Genomic DNA, 26,819 nt, shown 5'->3' on the forward strand with positions numbered 1-26,819 from the left:
GAGTAATGTTTAACTTCTAAATAAATAGTGTACTAATCAATAATGTGTCCCTGGCTGTCCTCATGGTTCTAGTAAACGTCTATCATTTCCAGTCTGTTTCCTGACATCATGAAGACTCTTTTGATTTTGTTTGTTTTAATGAATTTGGACAAACTGCTGAAGACGGCACACTGCACAGAAACACAGTAAGTTGATTTAGTTACATTTACAACAACATGTTTCCTATTCATTTCTAATCTGTGAGGCAACTGAATTCCACAAAGAAAACAGGTTGTGACATATGCAAACATGCCTTGTATGCGTGGTCTCTGAAAGCAGATGACAACGTTTATAAAAGCTTATAAAAATGACACCTATATTCTCACATTGTCAATAATACATTTGAAAACATTGTGAGGTTCTGTATCAGCTGTACTTTACCAATGTCTTGTTTTCTTTTTATTCAGAGATCAAGTTCTATCAATCACCCCAAAAACACAGGAGCAAGTAGACATTTTGAAGAATGTTTCCACTCAATATGAGGTAAGAGTTGGATTTTTCTTCATCTGTGATTTTATTTATCTTCTGTGAATCACCTTGTTTGCCTGATTTCTCCCAGACAGCCTTGTGGCAGCCTGTTTCCCCTCATTATATTAAAGAAGACACTCAGGTCCACCTGTTTGTCCCTGCAAACAGCTCAGAGACTGTCAAGGACCTGCTGCAGAGACACGCCATAACACACGAGTACGTCTCACAAATGATTACATTACATTTCATCCAAGTTGAGCAAGCTGTCTGGAGTTGTTCTTGTGTTTTTTCAGGGTGCTACTGGCGAACCCCAACGAGCTGATTGAAATGCAGACGAGGAACGACTCCGGTGACCCAAGGAGTAGCGTGACCTTCTACGAAAGATATCACAGCCTGGAGGATGTATGCTTTCCATCTTTAAATATCAGATTCTAGCTACATAGCATTTACTTTTTGGTTGATTTTATGCACAAATGTTAATGGATGTTGACATCCAAACACACTGTGTCCATTGTAGATTTATTTCTGGATAAACAGGACTCAACAGGACAACCCTGACACTGTGAAAGTCATTCTCATTGGTTCCTCATTTGAGAAGCGTCCACTCTATGTTCTAAAGGTAATCTGATTAATTACATTATACGCTGCAATGTGAATAAAGTTGTTTTTATAAATATGTATTTAAATGGAGCCTTTCTCTTTCAGTTGTCTGTAAATAACAGGCCGAATAAGAAAGCAATGTGGATAGATTGTGGGATCCATGCCAGAGAGTGGATCTCTCCTGCTTTCTGCTTATGGTTTGTACAATATGTGAGTATATTAAATATAGTAATCATAAAGTGGGAATGTACTGTATTATAGAACAAGTTTTTGTTTTGTTTTATATCACGGTTTCAATGTTGTTTTTTTGCACAGTCTTTGTCATTTTACCAGTTAAACGATGACATTACTAAAATCCTGGACAACATGGATGTCTACATCCTGCCTGTTTTGAACCCTGATGGATACCATTACACATGGACAACAGTAAGAGTCCATGATTTGTACGTTGATAAGTGCTTGGATGGTTGTTAAGGAAGATATTTAAACTGGATTCATTTGCTTTTGTCTCAGAACAGGATGTGGAGGAAGAACCGCTCGACCAACAGGGGCACCAAATGCATCGGGGTCGACCTCAACAGAAACTTTGATGCCAACTGGTGCAGTGAGTAGCTCCTTTTTCATCAACATGATCCATGTTTTAGGAACAATATGTACTTTACAACTGGACTTTGAATGACATCTGAACACACTCTACACTAAAAAGCTTCAGAATATAGATAAGAATACATCTTGAAAGTTTGTTGTGTGTATAAGTGAAGTGCTACTGAAGTGTGAAAGCTTGGTGAAATGTTAGGTGAAGATTTGCAAAGAAGGCATTGTTTAGGAAAACATTTACAGATGCAAATATCCAAAGCTAGTAACACAAAGAAGATGCATTCAAAAACAATGTCTGAGATTGCATATGCGAGGCTCACCTATATATAAACTAAAGTGATTGTGTGTCTTCCAGCGGAGGGAGCCTCTGATCAGCCCTGCACTGAGATCTACTGCGGGGCCTTCCCTGAGTCTGAACCAGAGACGCAGGCCGTGGCCGACTTCCTGCGCAGCCACAAGGACATCGTCCAGATCTACCTCAGCATCCACTCCTACTCTCAGATGCTGCTCTTCCCGTACTCCTGCACCTTAGAGGAAGCAGAGAACCACAGCGAGCTGGTGAGTGGTTACATTTATAGATGAGATCTTTCAACATAAAAGCTCAGTTGCATCTCCAAATGCTAGAAGACACGATAGCTGTCCGCTGTTGCAGTAAACCACATTGCCCTCACATCTTGCCACATGTTGTCACTTGAGGTTGAACACGGAAACTCTTGGTAGTTTTTTCTAAACACGTGTTGTTGTTTTTTGTAAAGCTTGAAATGGTCCAAGAAGCTGCCCAGAAAATCCAAAGATATTACAGAAATATGTACACATATGGTTCTGGAGCAAAGACAATATGTAAGTAGTGCTTTGTTTGAAATCTAAATCAGCTATAGTAAATTCAGTGACTTTCATATGAATGTTGTTGCTCAACAGACCTGGCTCCTGGAGGTTCTGATGATTGGGCGTACAAACTTGGCATCAAATACTCGTTCACATTTGAGCTCCAGGACCGCGGGCGCTATGGCTTCCTCCTTCCACCATCTGACATCTCCAAAGCCTGCAACGAAGCTCTGCTCGCTGTGAAGACTATTGCTCTAAAGGTCGTTGACAAAACAAAAGCTCCTGCTTAAACCGTCCGAGCAGTAGTGACATCAGTGACTTAATATAATGGGATAAAAACGGTATCAAAAACAGAATGAACTGATTTAAGTTACAGATGAAGGGAGCAATAAGGTAACAGTGTGTCACCCAAACTGCGTCATCATGCATATGTCAGATGATAATAGTGATGAAGGCTATTGTTGTGTTATTGGTGGTGTTAATAATATATGATCTCAACCACACCCCTGTCAGATGTGATGCAAAGGAATACAGCAGCTGTGCATTAAAAATAAATGAAAATAAATAACATGCTGTGTGAATGTTTAATTTTTGACTACTTTCAGTATGGCAGTACCCTATCATATGTATATTGTAAAGTCATGGCATTTATAAAATAAAGTTGGAGTTCTTATTGTGTTTTAAAGCAGAATGTATTATCAGGAAATAGCAGCAACCAGAGCCTATCAACATATATGTCTTTTTAATACTTTTTTGATATTTTTTTAGGCACAGTGTCCCTCAATTTATTTTTGAATGACCTCAGTCTGTGTTTCCTAAGTGTTAAGTTATGATCTTGGCTTTAAAGTCTCACATGCCCCCAATTTCATCCTCCTAATGGACTCTAATGGCACTCAGAATTTGACAAATGCTCGTTGGATCTTTCAGGACCAGAATCAGCAGTAAGTGTTGGCACTAATGGCAGCAGCCGGAGCGCCGCCGCAGGACCAAAACATCATAAATCACAAAATGGAGCCAGATCACATCTAAAAAGCCCAGCTGAAAGTTGGTCTTTACAGATTAACGAAAAATGTAATATGTCTAACACAAAATGATCATTCAAGGAATAAAAACACGTGATACATATGTGCATAAAGATTTATTTTTTGTTGAAAATAAGTGTTTCTCACATTGAACCACTAACATATCTGATGTGAATAAGATAAATGAACTATACATTGACACTGATGTTAACTTCAAACAATGTAACAAGGCATTTGTATCATCCGTAATGTGTAAAGACAAGTGTTCTGTACATTTCAATGATTGTTTGATCAGTTGATTGATACTGTCTCTTTGGGTGAGATTGATTGTACTCAATGTCAGTGTGACAGTACAACGTCATGCACACATCATCCACAGTATGTCAACGTTGGGATCTTCTGAAGGAATTTCCCCAAAGGTGCGGTTTCCTTTTTTTAAACATTCGTTCATCTATTCATTCATTCGTAGTTAGGCGGGCCTGCTGTGAATTTAACTTCCAGTACGACTCCTTCACAGTGGTGTTACTTGACATCCGTTCAGATACTTGGTGATTGGTCTTGCACTGTCAAATAAGTCCCAAAAGTGCAACAAGAAAAACACAAGTAGACGTAAAAGAGGACCAAAAACACTGCCATCCCTGCTCGGACCTATGGCTGGTTTCCCAAGAAGCATTTCGCACTATGATCCTCTTTGGCGATGGCTTGTTAAGATGGTTTTGGCACCGTGCTGCCTTTGGGAAACCCCGAACATTTACTCCTGCTAACAAGGATGGCGAACGTGGGAGGTCAAGTGTTGTTATATTCTTTCAAGGGAAAAATCCACCCTGTGTCCGAGGAGTGATGTATGTCAAAATGTTGCCACCTTTGTCTACTTCTGCTACAGAAAGCAGGTAGAAACCGTTTTTAGAAGGAGTGGATTTTTCCTTTAAACCCCTCCATCTTTAATCTATCTAACATGAATTCATTTGCATTCTAATTTTCTACCACCCCTCCCATCCATCACCTCCGACAGGCTGCTACTGCACGCTGCAGGCGGGGCAGCACGCCTCCCTCCGGTCCGGCAGGGGGCAGAAGTCCATCTGCCTCACAATCTCAGCGAACAGCTCGTCCACCATGGTCTTGCTCTTGGCCGACGTCTCCATGAAGGGGCAGCCCCAGTCCTCTGCCAGCGCCTGGCCCTCGCTGGGGGACACCTCCCTCTCCTCCTCCAGGTCCACCTTGTTCCCCACCAGCACCACCGGCACCTGCTGATACCTGGAGATGAGAGAGGAACATCAGAGGAGTGTGCATGTGAAATTCCCTGCTTTGTTGCAAGCTGAATTTCTTAAGGGTGACTAAACTCAGTGACATCATGAGTGTATGTGTGTGTGAGTGTGAGTGTGAGTGTGAGTGTGAGTGTGAGTGTGAGTGTGAGTGTGAGTGTGAGTGTGTGTGTGAGTGTGTGTGTGTGTGTGTGCATTGTTGGCCTACATACTGTATTTGTTAGATGCTGAAACAATAAGGGGTTTGAACAATGCACAATGGAGCAAGAGGAGAGGGATACACAGCTACATTCAGCTCAGCTTCCCAGGAGGCCTGCATCCCCCCCCGGTGTCTGATATCAGTGGGCGGTCCCATTAGCAAACTGTCACAGCGGAAAGAAATAACTGCAATGCTCTATTTACTCCTGGATGCATCATACATGTGTTTAAAGACTTCCAAATTCTTTAAAATGATTGTAAGTTCTCCACTTTTCCCAAAACGCACTTAGCATTTCTTGAAAAGCTTTGTTCCCGCAGTGTGTGGCCGACCATCCCACTCATCTCCATCCACCAAAACCAGGCTGCGGAGAGTAATGGTATAGCTTATTGAATAATTGAATGAGGCTAATGTGCTGCTCTCTGAACATAGGCCTTGTAACTTGGAAATAACTATTTTCTACTTTACATAAGCTCCTTGTTTCTCATCATTAAAAAACTCTACAGTATCATTGTAAGAGCATGTCCAGAAGGCACATACTTTACGGCACATGTGACCGGACTTTTTCCAATGTTTAATACCAACATGGGGATTGCACATACAAAATAAAAGTAGCAACTACCAATGCAGATACAGTTAGTTTTATAGGAGGAGGTTCTCATATATAGATTTAAAACAGGGACTATTTCTTCAGTAGAAGAAAGTAGTTCCAATGATTGGTTATCCATGTTGCTTCTGGAAACAAAAATACTCTGTCTCACAAACATGTTAGGTTGTTCAGGTACTAGATATTTCATTTGACTTAGAAGCCCTTCATGTTTCCTCAAATTAAATAACTACAGCATGTCAATTACAGAGAGGATATATTCTCACTACAGGTAATGGTGCAGGCCAGCTAATAGCCCCGACCATCAGTCATCCCTAAGTGCATTCAGAGCGCGGCGTATTGATCTGATGGTGCTATCGAGAAATGAGCTCTTATCTACAAATTGGTGGCCTGCTGCCACACTGCTCAGCAGGGAGAAGAGCTGAGGCGTGGAAAAGAGCTGGCGAACGTCTCACTGAGCCAACGAGGGGCAGAGAGAGGGAGGACATGAAAGAGAGAGGTGGAGGACATCTGAGCACCTGCTGAAGTGTCCTCGAGCAAAACAGAGGCTCTCCTAGCTTCAAGGGGGCTGATCTGTGCCTGAGCTTGACCTCTGACCTCCCTCAGGGATTCACATGACTGAAAAAGCATCTTGCAAAATAAATAAATAATTACAAATAAGGTCAGGGAGTTCTTCCTAATTGGTTACCAGACATGCTTTAAGACTGTCAAGGAGAGAAAACTCGCTCAGAAAGAATTCAAATGTCAACAGCTTCCCTGGAGCTTGACATTTCCCCACCGCACTGTACAACACACACACATACATACACACACACTCAGCAGCTGACCTCAGCAGGACGAGCATCTCGCATGGCCGTGGATAAGATGGAGTCTAGAGGGTGTGAAGTGTGAACAAGGAGAGCACCATGCAGACAAATGCAATGTGACAGCCTCGCAGGAGAAACTCTATATATAACTAAAAAGAGACAGGGAGAGCCAGCTTCTCGGTGGGGAGTTTTTACAGAGTGTTTGTTGCAGCATCAAACTGCACCTCCCTCCTCGTCAGAATAACTGAAACTGATCAACCCAGCCCGAAGGAAAGTGAGCCCGCGGGGATTTGGAGGCTGATATCATGCGTGATTGAAGAATATGTCACTCAATGTCTGACATTAAACACGGAGTTTCTTGCTAATGTTTTCATCTGCTTTCTACATTTCAGAAGGATATATACTTTTTACTCCACTTCATCTATTTGCAGATTAAAGTTTTAAATAAAAACCCATAATGAGATCGTGAATGTGATGCATCGTTATAGATTAACTGACTCAACTGTACATAAAGTCAATCAAATTAGCTCAACCGCGACCAGCTACAATATTTAAATACTGTTTATATTGCAATGCATTAGAAAAGCCAATAAGATAACACTGACAGAGGCCATTCTTAAAAATTAGGGCTTTTCTTTTGAAGTAAACCAGGCTGGTTTATTGCATGCAACTTCACTGTTTTGATATGGTATCACTCTACCCACAGTTTTTAAACAGATGTATCTCCATGACACCGTCAAAATGAAATATGTTCTCAGGGTTTTTGGGGGAGATACGGTTGCCAAGTACTTTTTTTAACATACTGAATACAAAGCAGGAGAAAATAACAAACACTGCTAACATGTTTTGGGTCCAGCACAAGAGTTGGCAGCTATGCATCCTGGGAATTATCAGCACAGTTGGAATGTGTTTGGATTGCTTGGCTGTACGAATACGCAGCTTTTTGTTTTGCGGTGGGAGCGGAGTCACGTTGCATTCAGGGAACAGGCAACAGCAGGTGGTTGACAGGAAATGAAATTATAAGGAGATATGGATGTTCAAAATCTGTATCCATTTCCACAATATTGCTGTGAAAACACTCTTTCAGAACGATACTCCGGAGAGTGTTATCAGCCGCGGGGCTTTTCACAGGAAAGTGCTGATGTCCACTTTTTCTGAGGCCATCATCTGTATGTCAATTTGTAAAAAGCTGCTGCTGCATCCTCATTAGTGGAAGCAGAAACCTAAATAACTAGCTGATATACATTTGGCCTTTAAAGCACAGTTAACACCCTTTGCCTCTGCAGGGTGTTATTCCTACTGTGGTGGAAAAAGGCACACAAAGAGAATCAGTGTTTATACCTCACAAAAAAGATGGATTCGTACATTTTCCACTTAGCTTTAGGGTACAACAGCCTTATTACTGCTACCTGCTGTGCTAAGTAGAAGAAGTGACTTCACTTACTCGTTTTTACAAGCCCCACAGCGCCGGCAAACACATGCAAATTACAGAAAACACATGCCTTTCCAACCTGAAGGCCTCCAACCCTCTTTGCTCTCTGCATCTGCTGTTAATTAGCAGTTGGAGGAGCCACACTGGGTGACAACCAGCCATGTATCTGCGATTAGGAGGGGACAGAGTATTCACAGAAACCTATAGCGCCTACGCTGAGTTAACTCCCAAAGGGTGTTACTGCTGGAGAACAAAGCTCTCCGTAGCATCCCATACTCGAAGAGGAAACTAAATAACACAACATTCCTGTGATAAACAGACAAACAGATGGAAAACGTCTTCAGATTGTTTCTTTTAAGATGAAACCCCCAAGCTTCATTTCCATCTTTAATGGTGCAGCCCAGCTCCTACAGATCATGTTATTATCTTTACTGAAGATGCCAAGGCAGTAAAGGCAGTATGGGAGTAGAGAAGAAATAATTAGTTTTATTATTCCCGCTGTTCTGTGCAGTTAAGTCAACTCAATAACTCAAAGTGAGACATAAAGAAGTGTACAGAAGTAATAAAGGGGGAGGAAACTTGAATGTTACTAATGCAGCAGATTGCATTCCCAATCCCCCGACAAAAGGCTTTCACAACAGCAGAGTAGCACTGCTGAAATGACTGGACTACAAAGAGAAATGTGTATGAATCCTGCACCACCACTTTAGGTGAAATGTATAAAGTAAGAGGCCGGGAAGAACTACAAACTACCTGAGATTGTTTTTTTTATCTGAGTAGCCATATGACTATTTCGTCACCTATTGCTACTTATCCTGTTGGGTTGCCTTCTGTTGAGGGAATTTCAGTCAGGCTTTTAATGTGAAGGGTCAACACGGAAAGAGTGAAGCTGTAAAGAGCTGCACTGTCTAGAATATTTAAATGTTTTATAAGTAAAAGGCACAACAAGTCAATAGCGAGCTCACAATGCATCGTGGGAAATGTAGGAACTAGAGGCACACTCCACAAGCAGGGGCAGGTTTTTCGGTAACTCGAGCATGCTTTGAGGAGTTTATCAATGGACTACATTGACCAACAACAATGATTGGAAATCCACATAAAAAGGAGCCAAATTCTCCCTTTTAAGGAAAGAAATTCTGAGGTTTGAAGCTGATACAGAAAACACAGCCCCTTCAGTCCTCTAAAAAAGCTTCCTGTTATGCCAAAAACATCCTTTTTTTGGTCGCTCTGTAAACATTCCCATAAGATCTGGAATCACAATCAATCTCACTTCTGTAGCTGAATGTGGGAAATCCCAGATACACTTGAAAGCAATTTAAATGTCCCCCCAAGGGGTCATAAGATAAATCTGATGTGTTGCATGATGATAAGAAAGATAGGAAACATGTTTTTGATGCAAACAGTATCCCTGTTTTGTTCTTTAAAGTGTTATAAGAGAACCTCTTCAGGGCTACAGGGCTGTTGTGAGATATGTTGAAAACACTTTACACCGAGCACTTTACTAAAGCAAGCTGGCTGCTTAACAACTCTTTCCATCCTGATGGCAAACACTAAAAGCCTGAGGTCGGGAAGTTGCTTTGTACCTACACCAAAGTGCCCCCTGGGATACGTAGTTTTGGTCTCTCCACCCTATTCCCACTCAGCGGTGCGTGATGCTCACCTCCTGCTATTAGACACAGCATCAGTGCAGCGTGAACACGCAGCTCCAGAGCTTTGAACGTGCCTCCTCCTCCGAGCAGACGCACAATAAACCTTCACAGGCAAGCCAGGAGATTATTAGATTGTGCGGAGGGCTACACCCAGATGTTGTTTTCACAGATAGCCACCGACATGGGTCTATTTTGTTAGACTGTGAAGTGCTTGAGTCTAAGGGGGGTAAAGTATGTCAGAGAGTGCGTTCTGGCTAAAATATGCATCAGTTATACACATGTGTAATGTAATAGAAACATTATTTGTATACTGTAGAGCAATACTTGTAACGTGCTGGTGGTGTTTTAGCTCCTGTCAGCTGCTCTAACTATTACGCAGAGTGTATTTCCTGACACTGACTGCACCTCCTCGAGTATATAACTCAGCACAATGAAAATGATATGTGGACTCACAACACCTGCACCACAGAGCACATAACATCCCACGTTTTGCCCATGCCCCCTCCCACCTCCTGCATAAGCATTCTGGTTTATTTGTCTCCCTAATGGAGGCCTGATGTCTTCTTGGCTTCCAAGCCAACACAATCCCATTAAGTTCTGGTGAGTGGGCACATACTATATCTCTGTGTGGTGCTTGTTGTTGCTGCTGGCTCAGCAAGAAGTTTGGGAGGAGGGAGGCTGATCTCCTGGAGACAGCTAATGGAGACCAGGAGCTGATTGTGTGGCTTGTTTCATTACAAAATAAATGTCTGCATACGTTTAAAGAACAACAAAGCCTATTCCTATATAAACTGGTAGAGATTTAGCATGAATGCCTTTGCACTGTCCCATTGCACGCTCAGAAATGAGACACTAATGCAATGAAAACATAGAGTAATAATCTCTACTTCAGACGCAGAGCAGTGTGAAATAAAAGTATGAAATATTGATGGATATACACTTGAGGATGGTTGCTGCGGTGTGGGCAGCTGCATCGGGGTGGCGGCTAGCGACTAGAGGCGGAACAACACAGTTTTATTCTTCGTTATATTTCTCCTTTCAAAAGGAGTTCCCTCACGCACTCGTCCCCGCTGTGTTTCTGTCAGCAGTGTCGCTCTCCTGCTTCCTGTGACGTCTGGGCCACAGGAGCACTCAGTTCACTGTGGGGGGTGTGGAGGTGAAAAGCACTGCACCAAACTATGCAGGTTAAATTATAGATTACTATAACACAACATGCAGATGGATAATTGTGTTTCTGTCCGTTTTACTGATGAAAAGCTGGAGGAATAGGAGGAACACAGCATGTGAGATAGGAAAAATAAATCCTAAAACACAGGATGGCTCTGTCTACTCTGTGACAACCAACCCTAAAGGATATTTGTTTACAATTTGGTCATATTTCTTGTTGGACCAGTGTATTCCCAGAGGTAGAAGTCCAGCACATAGACAACTGTGCAGTTTGGAGGGAGTCAGGCTGATTCCAGGCTTTTTGCTAAGCTAACCATCTCCTAGCTGCACCTTCACAATAAACAGACACTCCTATTTCTTTAAATGTCTTATCCAAACTGTCTGTTGTAAATGTCCATTATCACAATTTAAAGGCTGTCTAGGAAATAGGAAATGTAGCCCTTTTAATTATTACACTTCATTTTTTGGAGGGTTTAATTGTAAATATGCTCGCCTTCATTTTGACAGATGAGGAGAAAATAAACCAGGGATGATATCTGCAAAAATGTTTTTAAACTTTAAAGGGGAAATTATTGACATGACACCAAACCGGTTTCAAACAATCTCTTCAATTCCTTCATAATGTTTAGATTTAGCTGATTAAAACACAAATAGATTCCTCTCTTGCACTGTGGTCTGGCTATGTCCTTTAAGGGAAACCATAAGACCATAAGACCGATATGTGACCACTAAAAGGAAATATCCCAGTTTTTCTTTCGCTCTTTCTCTCCCTGCCGAGGATGAGCTCAGTGGATTTGTTGAGTAATGGTCTGAACTGATCAAAGCCATCCAGAGTGAGTCATGTGAGAGAGACAGAGGATATCAATCCCAGGGGGAGTTCAGCGGGTTGATGTATGACAGGTGAGCCGCAGCTGGGCCTCTTATGGGGAACATATGAGCTGCAGCTTCTCACGCAGCGCTGGAGGGGATCCAGACACAAGAGGAAGAGGAGGGATGATATTTTGGCATGTTTCCTGGGCCTGATTGTAAAAATAATCTTACATTTTGGCATGGGAACATTTAGATCTTTTAAGGGCCCTTGGGAGAATCCTTGGGGTTCTCCATGATGAGAATTGTATTCCACTATAAATAAAAAGGATGACAATTACATTCCTATTCCTATTCCACTAACACAACCAACTTTTGGTGTCCATTCCCCCACCAGGATGTGACCATTTAAAGGGACCTTAATAGGATAGCATCATCCCTATTGCAACAGGACTTTATATAAGGAGTGTCTCACCTTTTCACCCTGATGATCTGGTCTCTCATGGGCTTGATGTCCTGGAAACTTTGCTGGTTGACCAGACTGTAGACCAGGATGAAGCCTTGTCCGTTCCTGATGTAAAGGTCCCTCATGGAGGCGAACTGCTCGGTGCCGGCTGTGTCCAGGATCTCCAGCACCGACGGAGAAGAGTCCACCTCGATCTCCTTCCTGTAGAAATCTTCAATGGTCGGGTCGTACTTCTCTATAAATGTCCCGGTGACAAACTGCACCGTGAGGGCGGACTTCCCCACCCCACCGCTGCCGAGCACCACCACCTTATACTCCCGCATCCTGTGGACCTAAACCCCGCATGCAGAGAATAAAGTGTACAGCAGCGGATAAAAGAAACGCATCCCCACGCACAGCAGTCTAGACTCACACCACAGCCATGACACAGGAACAGCGCGCAGAGAAGGAGACAGAGGAGGAGATGCTGCTGCAGAGACAGGCGGGATGCTGGAGCATTTAGCCCAGAGAGGAGCAGCCTCTACTGAAATATTCCCACGCTATCTTGCAGGGATTCCAGTGGCATCCATAATGCAATAAGGCGTCGGTGTGGTAAAAATAAGATTGGCTATTATTAGCAACAACTAGACGGCACATCTTCTTATGTGCAAAACAATAGGCGAACAGTATGTCTGTGCACACTCAGTGGGGTACAGTACCGTTAAAGGCGAAGAGCCTATTTATCCTTAAGGAGGCTCCAGAGCTGCTGGGAATCCACGCCTCTGGAGTCGGTGCAGCCACTGGATGATGTTACTATTTCCTGGAAAATATGGGGGGTGATTAGTGCCACATAGAGACAGTGGAAGAATAGAAATGACAAAGATATAAGAGAAGCTTGTGATAATGGAAATGAAACTGATACTGAAGCTGTGTTACTTAATCATATTGTTATTTAAACTGTCAGAGGAAGTTGATTGTAAGCAAACTGTTATTAGCCCTCATTTTGGAATTACACTATATCAGTGCATATTCAATTTAATACACATCAATGGTGCAAATAAACATAGTTATTGTTGAAGTGTGGTTAAGTTTAGACTAATAAAAGGTGAACAATTCAACATTTAGTTTTTGTAGAAACATGGATGCTGGTCCAATGCCACAGACTTTATAACATCACATCATAGGGTCACCAAAGGGCTTAAAATATGGGTTTTTGGCATTTTCTAAATGACTGATACTGACACTATAGTCAATGAACCAATTACAGACAATTAAAAAGGTAATATGGACATAGAAGGCAATAACATTAGACACGTTGGAAATGAAAAATAAATGTGCCTGGGTTTATAAATAGTATTTTTTAAAGATAATTCTAAGATTGAAATGTAAAAGATGGAACTGATTCTGCAAGTCTGAGGGAAACTGGGTTCACCTACCACAGGAGATGCTCCTCACACTCAGCAAAGTGTTTGGTATACACTGCAAACATAAAAATGTTGCCAACACATCAGAATACAATTTATATTCACATAAATATACTCACCAAAGTCTTCGGTTTGTTTTTTTCTTCACCATCAATACTAATCCATTAAAGCAGTAGTATTGTTAACCCTTCATATGTAAATGTATTTTTCCCTGCAAACAAGCTCCACTGCAGCAACAGGAAATGACAAAGAAACAAATTAAGTTTGTTTGTCCCAGAGCCTTATCATAATGTTCATCATGTGTGGTGAAAGCATAACAGCGGACAGCTTGGAGCCACTTCTATGAAAGCAGCATTAAAACACTGACCAGATATTGGCCTCACAACCCTACATGTGATCTGCTTACTTTAAAAATCGTTCCTGCAAATAAAAAGGGTGCTTCAAGATCTTTGCACGACACAAATTAAGGATTGGGACACAACATTTCTTTGATTTTCTTTATTTCTTTCTTTCAATAGATTTTACACTATCTTGCTGGAACCAAAGAAACATTTGACTATAGAAACATAAAAGTAGCACAAAATATATGCAAAAAAAAGAATACATTTAAAAATGATTACATTGAAACTATAAATCCGATGAGGGTCTTTTTGTCAATTTGTCTTTACTTTGTTGGGGGGGGTAGTGTGCAACAAAGGATGGCACAGGAAGTCACAGTGTCTAACCTGCAGTCTCCAGTGTACCGCCCTCTGCCGGCTAAAGCTGTCAATCACATCTCCAAACAGGAACATCTCAGTACAGATTTTAGAGAGCAGAAGAACACAGACGACTGTTCTCTGTGTTGCAGTTTCCCCTGCTTTTGGCCTTGCGATGCGCACATTAAAACCTTAAGATGGTGGATATAAAGTATTTCAAGTGAAACCGAGAAGGGATTTCGAGATCAAGTCTCTTTTAATGTAATAAGAGCTATTCAAAACATAAAACCTTAAGCACGATGGACTCAAGATAAGGCAAAGTGTTTGGATAAGCGGAGTCTGCTCAGTTGACAAACATTTTCTTTTTTTCCATCAGTCAATCATTGCCAACACATTTCAAATAAAAAGAACATTACAGCTCAAGATGATTCCTGGGTCACCAAATGAGGACATGTTTGTGTACAGACTTATTTTTTTCACTAGAAACATTCAGTACGTAATCGTTTTAGTAAGAAAAGAAAAGATTGTTTTCTCATGCAACATGTGGAGTTAAAAGTGATTTACCGATGGAGTCTGCTTTTGATTGATAAACAGGTTGACTGCAGAGTGAAGGACTGTCTCAGCCCCTTCAAAAGGAAATGAAAAACAGATCACATCTTTAAACAATATGAAAAGTGCAATCCTTAACAACAAATAAAAAGGTCTCAGTGTGGAACCGTAAGGTCCTTTGTCGGGGGGAAAGTTGTACATCTTAATTTATAGATTATTTAGTTCTTATATATATATATTTATATATAATCTATGTAACATTGATGACTTTAAATCTATGTAAGTGTTACAGTCACAGCACTATACAGGCCGTCCTTTGCTAATGAAAATATTAGGTCGTAATCTCAGTGAAGAATAAGAAATGTTCATATCTTCTTTACAATCTACCTTGTGTACAGTGTTCTAGCAAAAAAGAAACAAAAATCAACTTAACGATGTCATTTACAAAAATACCCAACTTTAGTAATTGCAACATTTGGTTGCCACAGCAACAACTTAATATTGTTATGAAATACTATTATACTAGAGTGAAAAGTACATCTTTTTTGAAATTTTCTTCTCTTTTTTTTGGTAAAATGTCATCTATACAATAAACATTTTTTTTTCCAACAACACAAGCAACTCTATAACTATGCTCATTACTGCAACCCGTGATCTCTTTATCATGAGAAGGCAAGAAAGATCAAGTAGCTTCCTATTGGTGGCTTGACTTTTAAGCCCCACCCCTCTCGGCTTCTCATTGGCTGACCTCACAGGTTAGACCTTGAAATTACCAACCGTGCAGAACGTAGCACAGCTCAATAAATTACATTCATTTCAAAATAGTTAACAACATTGTTTTCGACTAAAATTTGACCAAGAGTAACATAAGATAAATTACAACAAAATAAAAACTTTTACCACCTTCCACAAATATTACATACAAATAAGTGGAGACAATCAAGAGTGGAGGAAATAAAAAAAAAACAAGAGTGAAGCACTCTTTAGAAAGGTGTGATCGTGGATTGTCAATGTTAATCGAGCACCATGAAATTACATCAGAGTTTTTGAAATATGGGAAATAAGATTTAGTATGAGTTAAAACACATTATTTAAAGTATTAATGAGAGGGTTGCTCTAAAAATGATAACATATTGGCTAAAAACTAATGATTGTTCTGGGTGGAGGTGAAGATGGTGGGGGGGTGTTAAAAAATACCTTGATAGTAGACACAACACAAATCTTTAAATAACTTTGAATACATTTCTAGAACCATGAATATAAACTCTCAAAATAAGAGACACTTTACATACATTACACAGTTTACAATACATTTTTTTTCGCACTCACGTTCCTCATGTAAACTACTCAAACCATGGTAAGAAACGATGGTACACTGTGAAAGTCACCAAACATTCTACAAAGCTATTTTTGATTTGTCGTTTCCTTAACTTATTTTGTTTCCATAAAGTCACTTGTGATGTCAATGAACGGTTACTAGGGGTTTTTCTAGTAACCTTTTTCCGAAATGTGATGTCTTCCCCGAAAAAGTCCTCCTGACAGCCGGTGTGTCGTGTCCTTGACTTCTCCCTCTGAATGAATGTGTTGTTGATGAGCATTTTTTAGGCACTTCTACAGTTTTTTTCTAAAATGGAACAGGATTATCGGTGATAGTAGGGTTGGACAGGACAACCGACGGTCACAGATAGCCCTCCAGTCGTAGTTCAAGTCATCTTTTGCTTGACGTGCGTCGTCAAATGCACCGTTTTTTTGTTTAGCACTTAATACCCTCTCCCACCCCCCCAAAAACCTGTCCTCCTGTCACCTGCTAGACCTCGCTTCAAGTCCCAGTCTGCCGGCAGACCATCCGTCTCCAGGTACGAACACACATGCACACACACACACACGCACACACACACACGCACGCACACACACACACACACACACACAAGGCTTGGTATGTCTGGAACGAACCCTAGAGCTTGGTTAAGCCCTTGGCACAGACCCGAGCCTTTAGGCTTTTTTCGGTAATGGCCACGACTGTCTTCTGTCAACACTGTCTTCCCCACAGTCCAGACTGCATGCAGAAATCCGTGCACAATCTATCCCACCACTCCTCCTGAGCACCGGAACAAATAAAGGGTGCGTCGTGAGCAGCTTTCGCAATGGCAAAAGAGAAAAAAAATGTTCAGGGGGGTTTCAAATGTGGCTCTGCTTCTGGCAGGTCGATTCCACCGACCTCTTCAACTTTGGCAAGATGTTTCCGGAGATGAAAAGTTGGCATGGGGAGGGATGGATGAGCTTTATCATGGCATCTTAACAGCATCTGGGGCAGAGGACCCTCGCAGGGACCGTCACGTTAACAACACATGAGCCTGTCTGCCCCAAGGACATTCAACTTTTAGAAAAGCAAAGAGCGCTCAGTGCGTTGGTGTGGCTGTGCACGTGTTTTCTGTGACTCTTCCTGCTTTCCACTCAAGCACTATATGTCTCGTATAGTGCAAATCTTTTTCTCTATACTAACCAAAAGGATGAACGTTGTGCAGCGGCTTTTAGAATAAATATGAAAGAGGGGTTTGACGGTACTTTGGGAGAACAGTTGTTAAAATGACCTTTATAGTGTGTCTGCTATGTATGTAGTACTATACAGAATATTTTTGACTTTTTCAAGTTAATAGTTTTTTTTTTTCTAGCAATACATACAGTATATATCTTTTTTTTTTTTTTATGTGTGTGTTACACCGGCACTGCAGTTCTTACGGTTAAATTGAAGTGTTACACTCTTAGCATGCAGGTTGCTGGACCTCTATGGGAGAGGTCATGTAGTATTTACACAGGGGCTCTTGTGGGTTTCCTAGTGCAGCTTCGTAACACTCCATTCCCTTCCTGAAAATCATTTCAGGATAATCTGCAGGACAGAGACAGAGAGAGTAAAGGAGAAGGAGCAAAAAGAGAAGAGACACATTTAGTGGACCTGTAATACAGAAACGACCAATACAAAATATACAATACATACATAGCATATACTTTTAATGTGTTTGCCGTGATCTGGGTCAAACAATATTTGCTTTTCTTTCTGCCTAGTCTAGGTCAGATTTTGATTCATTCTCCAGCAAGCTGCTAGCAACTATTTCACAACTGGCTACTTGGAGTTGTCTATCCCAAACTCAGAGAACGTTTTGTGGTCAAGTCAATGTCAGATCATGTTCCCAAAAAAGAGAGAAACCACTTCCTCTAAAGGCTTGTGGAGAGAAAGACATCTGGAAGGCAGTGAGATGCAGTCAGGACCATTTTTCTATTTAACTTCGAGTATGGCCATTCCCGACTCACATACAAATGTTTGCCTTTAGACATTCGACAACATGTTGTTTGTTGAGACATATTATCATTTTCTGTGTTAATGGTCTGATGTTTCATACAAATGGGAGCCAAAGCTTCTCCGGATTTGCAAATAGTATTTGACCTAGGTCCAGCCACGTCTGTGTGTATTCTCTCTTTGGGAGATAAACACTGACCCAACACACAACGAAGAGAAAGAGAGAAGAAGAGGGACAGATTGTCTATGGGGGGAGGACAGGTAGCTGCCATTATGTGGTTGCCCCTAGCAGCCAGAACAAAGCCCTGCAGCATGGTGAGTGTTAATATACAATAGAGAGTCAGCAAAGGACAGAAGCCACTGGTCGCATCACACATCACAGAAGGACGCTGCAGGTGGAGAGTGTGTGGTGTGCAGTGTGAAAATATGTTACACTCCACCCGTCAGGCACCACAGGTCCTATACTGCAGATTTACTAACAGCATGTTTCAGCCTAGGAGAAGATGGAGGATTAAATGTTCTAAAATATATTTCTCTCCATAGTGAGGTAAGGGGTTGAACCCTTGTCCTCTAGCTGCTCAACATACAGTCTCTAATTATGTTTCATACAAATAAACATATCTTTCTATCTAGGTGGATCACACACAGCCTGCAAAGCATGTAATGTAATGCCATATTCTGACACTAGAGGGCGCTGCAACGTTACCAGTAAGAGACACCTGTTCCTAGCACATGGTTAATATGAGCTGGAACATGATGATGTGATTGGTTCTTGCTTGTAATGTCACAGCTCAGACTGTGGAGAGTTGACCAGACTCTGAACCTCTTAATGTGTCTGCAACATCCTGTGTCTTTTTTTAACCTACGTCTGAGAGGTGACCAAAACACAGGCCTATAGCTCCAGATACAGAAGTATTAATATCACTATGCCAATTTTATTCCCCTCACTAAATCCAAATGAACTCGAAAAAGCCACAAAACAATTAAGGCGATGCCAAAGGCTAATGCTTCGTTAGCACAATCTCAGGGTTTGCACCTCATAGATTCTGACAGAGAGGTTTGTTCTTCAGGAAACAATGACGTCATGTATTTACAAAAAACAAATTCTGGGTGTTTATTCTGAAGGACCATAAGATGTAGTAAACAAGGCGTGCCCTCCGCCCAGTACAGCTCGTGATGAGACGTGTCAACTGTGTCCTAGCTGGAGAGATCTTGGTGGATGGATGGGGGGAGCAGACGGAGACAGACAGCGAGGCTGACAGCGAGGCTGACGTCAGTGTTTCTCCTGGTCCCACATGCATCTTTAAAGAGCAGCTCTGCTTCCTGCTGCTACTGCTGCTGCATGCCAATTACAGGAAGGGATGGTGTCTCGCAGGAAGTGCACACACTGCTGGCCTGTGAGGGGCAATAAAGCGCAAGGTACCGGGCCGGATGATCCGTTTACGATGGAACAACGATTAACTTTATTGTTTTTAATTTGAAAATGAACCCGTCATTTTTTATTTTTTTTACACCATCCTTCCACTCTCATCTTTTTTATTATTCCAAATGGGATATAAGAATTATTTTTTTCTTTTTAAAAGGTTTAAAATTGTAATTTAAGTTTTTCTATATTTTCTCTGTCCATTTAGGGCACAAATAAAGAACATATTTGTGTTAACTAATGATGATGTTGAGTGTCTTGGCCCTTATCTATTCTATTGATAGTGACGTGGTTGTTTTCCAGTAACGGCACATGTGTACCTGTGGAACACTTCTAATCTGTTCATCTGCGTGTCCTCAAGGCACCTCTACATAGCGTACTACCAGTAAATGATTACCAGCTGCGTGAGGCCGGGGCGCCAGCATTGTGCAGACATTTCCACGCACTGTGGCATTCAAACCTGGCCCTGCTTCCGTGGCTCCTGCTGACCCGTAGCAACAGGAGAGCCGATCAGAGGCCATTTTTAGACAGCCTCTGTGATCATTTTCCCTGTGTCTGTCTCACTCTGACACTATCGTTCCCTCACATGATTTATTCGCCCTTTTTATCCCGCGTCCAGAAAAAGGTAAAAAGGTGAAGTGGGTGGAAAAATCCAACATGGCCTGTATGTGTTTGCTTAAGCGTGTGTGTTTGCTCAGCACACAAGCAGTACAGATGATGCCCTCTATTGCAGATGAAGAGGCTTATTTGACAACAACGAGAAAAGTGGAAACTTAAAACAGAACATGCAAAACAAAACCAGGAAGTAGTGCAACACAACTACTACTCTGCAAATGTGGGAGCTCTGAAGAAGTGCTTGCTGTGATGTTTTATAAGAAATATGAGCAACAGAAGCTCTGGAAAATACAGGCTCTCATGCCCAGTGCGGGCGGATGTTTGGTTGAGGGGGGGGGGGGGGGGGGCTCAGCTGCAGGTTATTGCAGCCCACTATTAGAGGCTAGTACTTATTCAGAGCTCCAGGGACTGATGAAAGAAAGCTTTAAAAGGAGCAAACCTGATTGGCTGGTGCTGTTGCTGCGTAGGGGACACTTGTGGCAGGAGTTGTTGCTGCAGAGACAGTAGCAGGCGAAGCACTGTACATCATTGGGACTATGTTTTCAAGGTGGGAAAGGAGGAGGAGGAGGAGGTGGAGGAGGAGGTGGTAGCAATGGAAAGGTAGCATTATGGTAACCAGGGCAACAGTTGTGATGTGTTTGTTGTCGTAGATGTTGTTGATGGTGGGCAGGATGTTACAGAGAGCCAGCAAGCCATCGTTAAGTTTACACCGGCAGATGGCATGCACCCATTCACAATGCAAAGCAAGGAGGACAGAAAGAAAGGGAGAGAGAGAGAGAGAGAAAGAAAGAGCATGGGAGAACAAAACAAAAACAAGAGGAGAGAAGCTGATTACAATCACAAGTAAGGAAATGTATACGGAGAATCAGTTTGCTGCTTTTCCCAGAGAAGTTGAGCGCGCAAGACACCAATTACAATGAATCAATGGCGTTTTCTGGCAGCGGGGATGGAAATTTTGTTTTTCTAATTCATGTGGGCTGACAAGCAAGAAGATGCCAGGCAGCTACTTCATGCCAACAACATGCTCCTCTGACGGAGATTATGCTTACAAGCATTATTCCTTGTCATCCATTTCCCATTATTTCGGACTTCTTGTAATCCCCTTTTAGCGGAGAAAAATACTCCGGCTGTGGAATAACTTCTCTGGGAAACTGATTTCAATTTCCTGATCAACACAGCACAGCAAACAGACAGTAGCTATCCTACAGCTTAGAGAACAGTATTCTATCATCTATTCATCATGTACGAACATTAGCGAGTAGGTCAGTAGGGGAAGAAAGTCTCAACTCTTTCAAGTGATACAAAAAAATGTGTTTTCCATATATTATCCCAGGACAAGCAAATAGACATTTCCTGGTTTACCACCACTGCCACAGGTGGAAATGCGGTCTCACCTGCAAGGGTTGCAGATATTGCCCCCGACCCCCCACCCACATACATCATACAGTGTGTGTGTGAGAGAGCAAAGGGAAGGGCAAGACCTACCAAGACTGCTAGTAGGAGTCATGCACAAGACTGACCCTGTTGTGTTCATGCAGAGAAAGACAGAGAGGGAGAGGGGGGAGACAGAGAGGGAGAGAGAGAGAGAGAGAGGAGGAAATAAATGGGTTAATTGAGAGGGAGGAGATCAACAAAGTTAGACAAGACCAAAATAAAAAGATCTACAGTGGATGCTACAGTGGAGCCGTGAATGCAGGAGCAAGCAGAGGAGTTCCCTTATTCAGTTATAGCATAAGTGAGGAAATGCTGTTAAACAAACATAACGCAAACTAAAGTATACTGTAGGTTCTGAAATAATGTATAATATGTTGGCAAAGCTGGATCAATGATTATTGGCTTACAGATGTGGAGTAAATTATAAATAATCAGACATTTAATTTATTTCTTTGCAGGATTTTTCCGTATCCGAGTGTTATTTGTTGTCTGTTAATAAAGTTGATACACATTGTTCTACTGATCCACAAGCATATGTTTTTACACATTATTTAAAAGGGAATATTATTTTTTATATTCTTACTTTCTCATAAAGTTCAGTGGCCACAAAACCGATGCAAATAACATAATTGTGGTGTAGGAAAATATCAAGGTGCAGTGTCTTCTGCATCACAACAGTATTACAGTAAACCTTATATATCTGCTTCCTATTGTTGTTTTTTCAATCTCCACCAATCTGAAACCTAGCCGATCTGTAATAACATTATGTGCAAACACGACTTTAACCCAGGGCTACTTCCCACACACTGATACTGAGGGGGAGGGGAGGAAGGGAGAGAGGAGGGGCTGTCAGGCATCTCAAACAACAGGCAAACCAAACGAGCAGGTAAAATGTGGAGTGAGGGATGGGAGTCCTCATGACTCAGTGTGGCTACAGGCCTGTAAATCATTTTAGCAAGTGACTAGAAGAGGTTTGCTCTTTTAAAATTGTCCCTTTTTTCCGATATTGATGCACCGAGAAGATTGCACCTCAAAACATAAATCACTTTTCTTCTTAAAAGCCTCCTTATCAATAGAAACAACTGGGCTTGTTTTTCTCCTCTGGTATGCTTTTGGTGCTACGGTTGAGAAAGGTGTATCGAATTCAAGTTTTAATATATCATCTTTTTTATGGCTCTGATCAAAGCCTGCACTGCCCTTCAACCTGGCAGACACTACGTGTTATAATGGCAGGAATTAGATCAAAGTTTAGGGCTGGCACAGTGAATATTTGGAACATTAACACACACTTTCATAGCAGGAATCTTTATGTACGGCACTCAAACTTATCAAAAGAAAATCTAGGACTAAACTCACGAAACCGATCATGAGTGGTGATCTTAGCACAATAAGATACATTTGTGATGAGGTTAGATTCAGTGGGTGTTTCTGTGCGTTCGCATGCTCTAGATGAGTGCCTCTGTGTTTCGAGGCGCTCTTACCTGTGGGAAAGAAAGCGGGCTGCTGGAGCTGTGCGTTGGCCAGAGCCTGCTGGTAGTGCAAAACACTGGGGTTGAACAGCGAGCCGTTACACTTCTCCATCGCTTGTCTCTTTGGTAGGGGCTGGAGGATGCCGTGGGGGAACGCCTGGACACCGAAAACACACACACACACACACACACAAAGAAGAGAAACACAGTAGATTTGATCTGCATACTTACACAAGTGTGATATTTGCAAATGTGTTATTTGTCTAAGCACAGCACAACAAGGCACAAATGGAAACTTGCTGTAACTATCACAAGGACAATGAGAAACTACACCATAGCAAGGCAATCAACAACACATTACAGAAATTAATTTAACATTACATTAATACATGTACAGTACAATCTAGAATTGCTACTTGTGATCAAAAATATTTAGAATTTTACAGGGTTTCACAAAAAACAAAAGAGCCAACTTAAATTGTGTGAGTGGCTACAGTACAATTAAAGAAGCTACATGCAAAGCAAAAGGTGAAAGGTCAAAGTACCAGGTCTACAGTTGCCTCGAGGGGTCGCTTCATTGCTTTGGCAGTCGACTGAGTCTTTAATTAGCAGGCAGCGAGCACATGATGGCAGTGGGCCAATGGGATTCAAGCGTATTAACATACAGGTAACAGCAAGCAGAGGTGCGTCATGGGGGACAGCATTGCATTGTGGATAGGTGAGAAGGAAAAAACAAAAACAAAAATAATCTGAATGCAAGTATACCACATACAAAACAATAGGCATGCACATAAACAAAAAACTGTTTTGTTTACTTCAAAGAAAACTACCTTTTTTGAATTAGTACAAAAAGCGAAAAAAAAGCATCTATATTATCTTTCGGTTAACAAAAAGCAAGTTTCTATGATGTGTTTCAAAACTACTGGGTAAGCATTTAGTTATAGTACGTAAATAAGTTTAATTTCGGTGGAAGAAAATGCAGTAAACACAACTGGTTCAGATAATAGGCTGACACTTCACACAGGTAGGGTGCGACACACACAATAATTACAGTGCTTCTGGAGGTGCTTTGGGCCGTGAGAAATGTCTAAAACACCCGTTTGGATGGGAGCGAGCTCTGGTCAAAGCCCCTCAAATAATAAACTCTGCCCTCACAAGTGGACATATTTGTGTAGGCAGATTTTTAGTCCCAACCAGCCGAACAAAAAGCAGATCAAATACTTATTTATGGTGGTGTCAATTCACGTCTAGTGCTTTAAACCCTAAACTAAATCGTGTGGCTTGTTAGTGTGATCAATGAACTTGGGGAGGTGACACAAAGTGAGTCATAATCACAGAATGTGGAGTTCTGTTTATTCCTCCTAGAAACAGCAAGTATCTTAAGACCTAGAAGCGTTTTACATTAATATGAAGCTAACCCTAACGAGGTAGTAACTGTTAATTTATTAAAAAATCTGTCACTGCTGAGAAAGAAAAAAAAAAATGACATGGATGTGATGAGCACAGCATTAGAGGGGTCCATGCACAAGCCTCTTGCTTATTGTATGCAGATACTCTACTAGTATATGACATTATAAACCCTATTAAAGAGCGACAATGCATTGCTGCAGTGTTAACACACTTAAACACCCTGGTTAGTGCAAATGGAAGATGGCCAATTAAAGTGACATGAAAAGCAGAGATGACCGCATTCCAGTTGCAATGAGGGAGAAGATTACAGCATGGCAAGCAACTCATAATGTGGCACAGTAAAACAACATAATCTCCATAATAGGATCTTCTTACTGTAACTGTATCAGTTAATGTGTAACCTTATCTACAGCACACTTTAGCCTATTTGCTTAAAAAGAATAAAGTGAATTATGGATAATGATATTACCTATTTGCAGCAGTGCAGCAATACAGGTTTTATGGGGCTCTGCTTCAACAAAAGGTGCTTAAGCTTAGGCTAAGGGCTAAAAGAAAATTGGATTAAGGTGCTGACTAAACAACTCATTGTCCTAAGGTTAACCCAGCTCACCTCTGGCAAAGCCTGTAACTGCTGATGGCAAATTGGGTCATAAAGTTAATAAAGTGGGGCATATGAGGAACACAAGAGGAGTAAGAAGAGGCTCAGGATTGTAAAGAATGCACAAGGACGATTTACTGCTTGTTTGACTGAGCATTGTGTACCTGATGGGGAAGTTGTTGAGCTAAAGTTCTCCTTTAAGAAAACAGACGGGTTCAACGTCAGGTTACAGCGCCTCTGGGTCTCAGGCTGTTTTTTTATTTATGTGTATTCCAATTCCTTCTTGTTTCCCTGATTTTCTGCTACAAAATTGACCTGTCGATTCGTCATTGGCACTGCATGGACTTATGGAGGAAGGACAAAGAGAGCAAGCAGCGATGGAGCCAGCCAATGACAAGAGGTATGGCATAAAGCATGCCCATGCCATGGAAGGAGAAAACACACGGGCGCAGTACAAGGTGTATAGCCTGGGGGGGGGGGGGGGCGAGGCTCAGCCGAGACACACACTGCCAAACCCTTCTGTCTGCATCTCAATCTGTCTGTCTCTTCCTCAGCATGTCATGGGATTTTCTCCAACTAAAGGCAGAGGAGGGTAAACCCCGCCCGTGAGGCTACATCCTCATCCATCCCCGATTCAATTTACACTGATCTGCAGAGAGCCGCACTTATCATTGAGAGCAGGGAGGGGAGGTGGGATGGGGGGTGAGCCAGCACATTGTCTCTGTATGAACCAAGGGCATTGGAAAATAAAAGCATACTGCGGTGAGATAATAACAGATTGTTCTTGCGACATTATACGGATGCACATAGGTCTAACTAAACCCTGGTTATTGTAAACGACGGCCTCGGCTATTGTTGGTGAAGAGTACGCCGGAGTCCACTAGAATGAACCAGCAGAGGTGGGTATGTTTTATACAGCAATAAAGCAGCGCTCCACATTTTATGTTACTGTGGGTGTCATCGGCAACAGCATGTGTGTATACACATATGGTGTAAGCCGGGATGATTTGTGATAATGTCACGTGTATTCAGAGTGTGGTTACGTGTGTAAAATTGCCCAAGAGATCACCACACAATGACGTATGATCTCCAATTTAAAAATGGTGCCGATATTAATGTCATTTGTGTGAAAATAATGCATTAATTGTGTTTACTCGCTTATTCAGTGCGATATAAAGCCTCCCTGGATATTACAATGAAAGGCTAAGCTCTTGTTGGAATTTCAAGGTAAACTGTATATACGCGCTATAAAAAAAAGCCTTATTGTCCCATCCTAACCTTACAAGCTCCTTCTCTATAAGTACTGCTCTGTAAATATTTGTCTGGCTACTACAAGGACCAATATGAGTGTAGAGTAGGCAGGCTGTAGTGCTGAGCTCTCACCATGGCTGCAGCCGTGGCGGCGGCTTGCGCGGCCACGGCTGTCTGGTTGGCCTGGTGCTGGGCGGCCTTTATCTTGGCCTGCAGGTGGGCGGGGGGGGTGGAAGTACTTGCACTTCTCGCGGGAGCATCGGCTCTTGATGTAGTCCATGCAGACGGTGACCGTGTTGTCGCTGGTGTCGATCATGGGGCTGTCGCTCGGGTGGGCGAAGCGGCAGTCGGTCTCTCCGCGGGCGCAGTTGCCTCGCTGAAACTCACGGCACACCTGGGAGCGAGAGGTGGACGAAAGAAACACGCAGACGTGGACAGACACACGGATGTAGGGATGCCAAAAAGAGAAGGCAAAGAAATAAGCAGAGAAAGACATACACATGTGAATACTTGAGCTTCCAGAACAGAACATTATTCAACACACTGGCTGCTTCTAATTAAATTGTTTTGGTGTAGTGCATGATCAACCAACTAGTACAGCAGGCAGCCATCAAAATCTCCAAGATAATTGATGTTTTTGGAAGTATTTGACGTTAAAAATGGGAATCCTGACACATATTTCAATACTTAGCAGTCGGGAAAAACACGCTTTCAAACCATGTCCAATATTTTTA

At 41.9% G+C, this 26,819-nt stretch overlaps 3 protein-coding genes across 4 annotated transcripts in view; 1 reads left to right on the forward strand and 2 right to left on the reverse strand.

Moving 5' to 3' along the window:
- Positions 1-51: 51 nt before the first annotated feature.
- Positions 52-3,656, forward strand: cpb2 (carboxypeptidase B2 (plasma)). The gene is made up of 11 exons (XM_034151243.1): positions 52-185; positions 447-522; positions 599-723; positions 801-909; positions 1,025-1,126; positions 1,213-1,317; positions 1,423-1,533; positions 1,621-1,711; positions 2,060-2,262; positions 2,460-2,544; positions 2,623-3,656. The coding sequence occupies exons 1-11, from the start codon at positions 109-111 to the stop codon at positions 2,817-2,819; spliced, it is 1,281 nt and encodes a 426-aa protein (XP_034007134.1). The 5' UTR covers positions 52-108; the 3' UTR covers positions 2,820-3,656.
- On the reverse strand, positions 3,651-13,744 carry LOC117499019 (ras-related protein Rap-2a-like). Of its 2 annotated transcripts, XM_034151246.1 has the most exons (3): positions 12,642-13,744; positions 11,953-12,275; positions 3,651-4,805 (listed from the first exon to the last, which is right to left on the reverse strand). In XM_034151246.1, the coding sequence occupies exons 2-3, from the start codon at positions 12,264-12,266 to the stop codon at positions 4,568-4,570; spliced, it is 552 nt and encodes a 183-aa protein (XP_034007137.1). In that variant the 5' UTR covers positions 12,267-12,275; positions 12,642-13,744; the 3' UTR covers positions 3,651-4,567. The 2 variants fall into 2 exon arrangements, with proteins under 2 accessions (XP_034007137.1, XP_034007136.1); XM_034151245.1 differs by lacking the exon at positions 12,642-13,744 and having other exon boundaries at positions 11,953-12,634.
- A 3,493-nt stretch (positions 13,745-17,237) lies between these two features.
- LOC117499018 (muscleblind-like protein 2a) overlaps positions 17,238-26,819 on the reverse strand; it is a 40,015-nt gene continuing 30,433 nt past the window's right edge. Inside the window, 6 exon segments of the mRNA XM_034151244.1 lie at positions 17,238-17,477; positions 21,409-21,444; positions 22,839-22,983; positions 23,372-23,425; positions 26,218-26,313; positions 26,315-26,479. Coding sequence (XP_034007135.1) covers positions 17,353-17,477; positions 21,409-21,444; positions 22,839-22,983; positions 23,372-23,425; positions 26,218-26,313; positions 26,315-26,479 — 621 coding nt within the window. The 3' untranslated portion in view covers positions 17,238-17,352.

This window comes from Trematomus bernacchii, unplaced genomic scaffold, assembly GCF_902827165.1.
Source record: "Trematomus bernacchii unplaced genomic scaffold, fTreBer1.1, whole genome shotgun sequence".
NCBI classification, from domain to species: domain Eukaryota; kingdom Metazoa; phylum Chordata; class Actinopteri; order Perciformes; family Nototheniidae; genus Trematomus; species Trematomus bernacchii.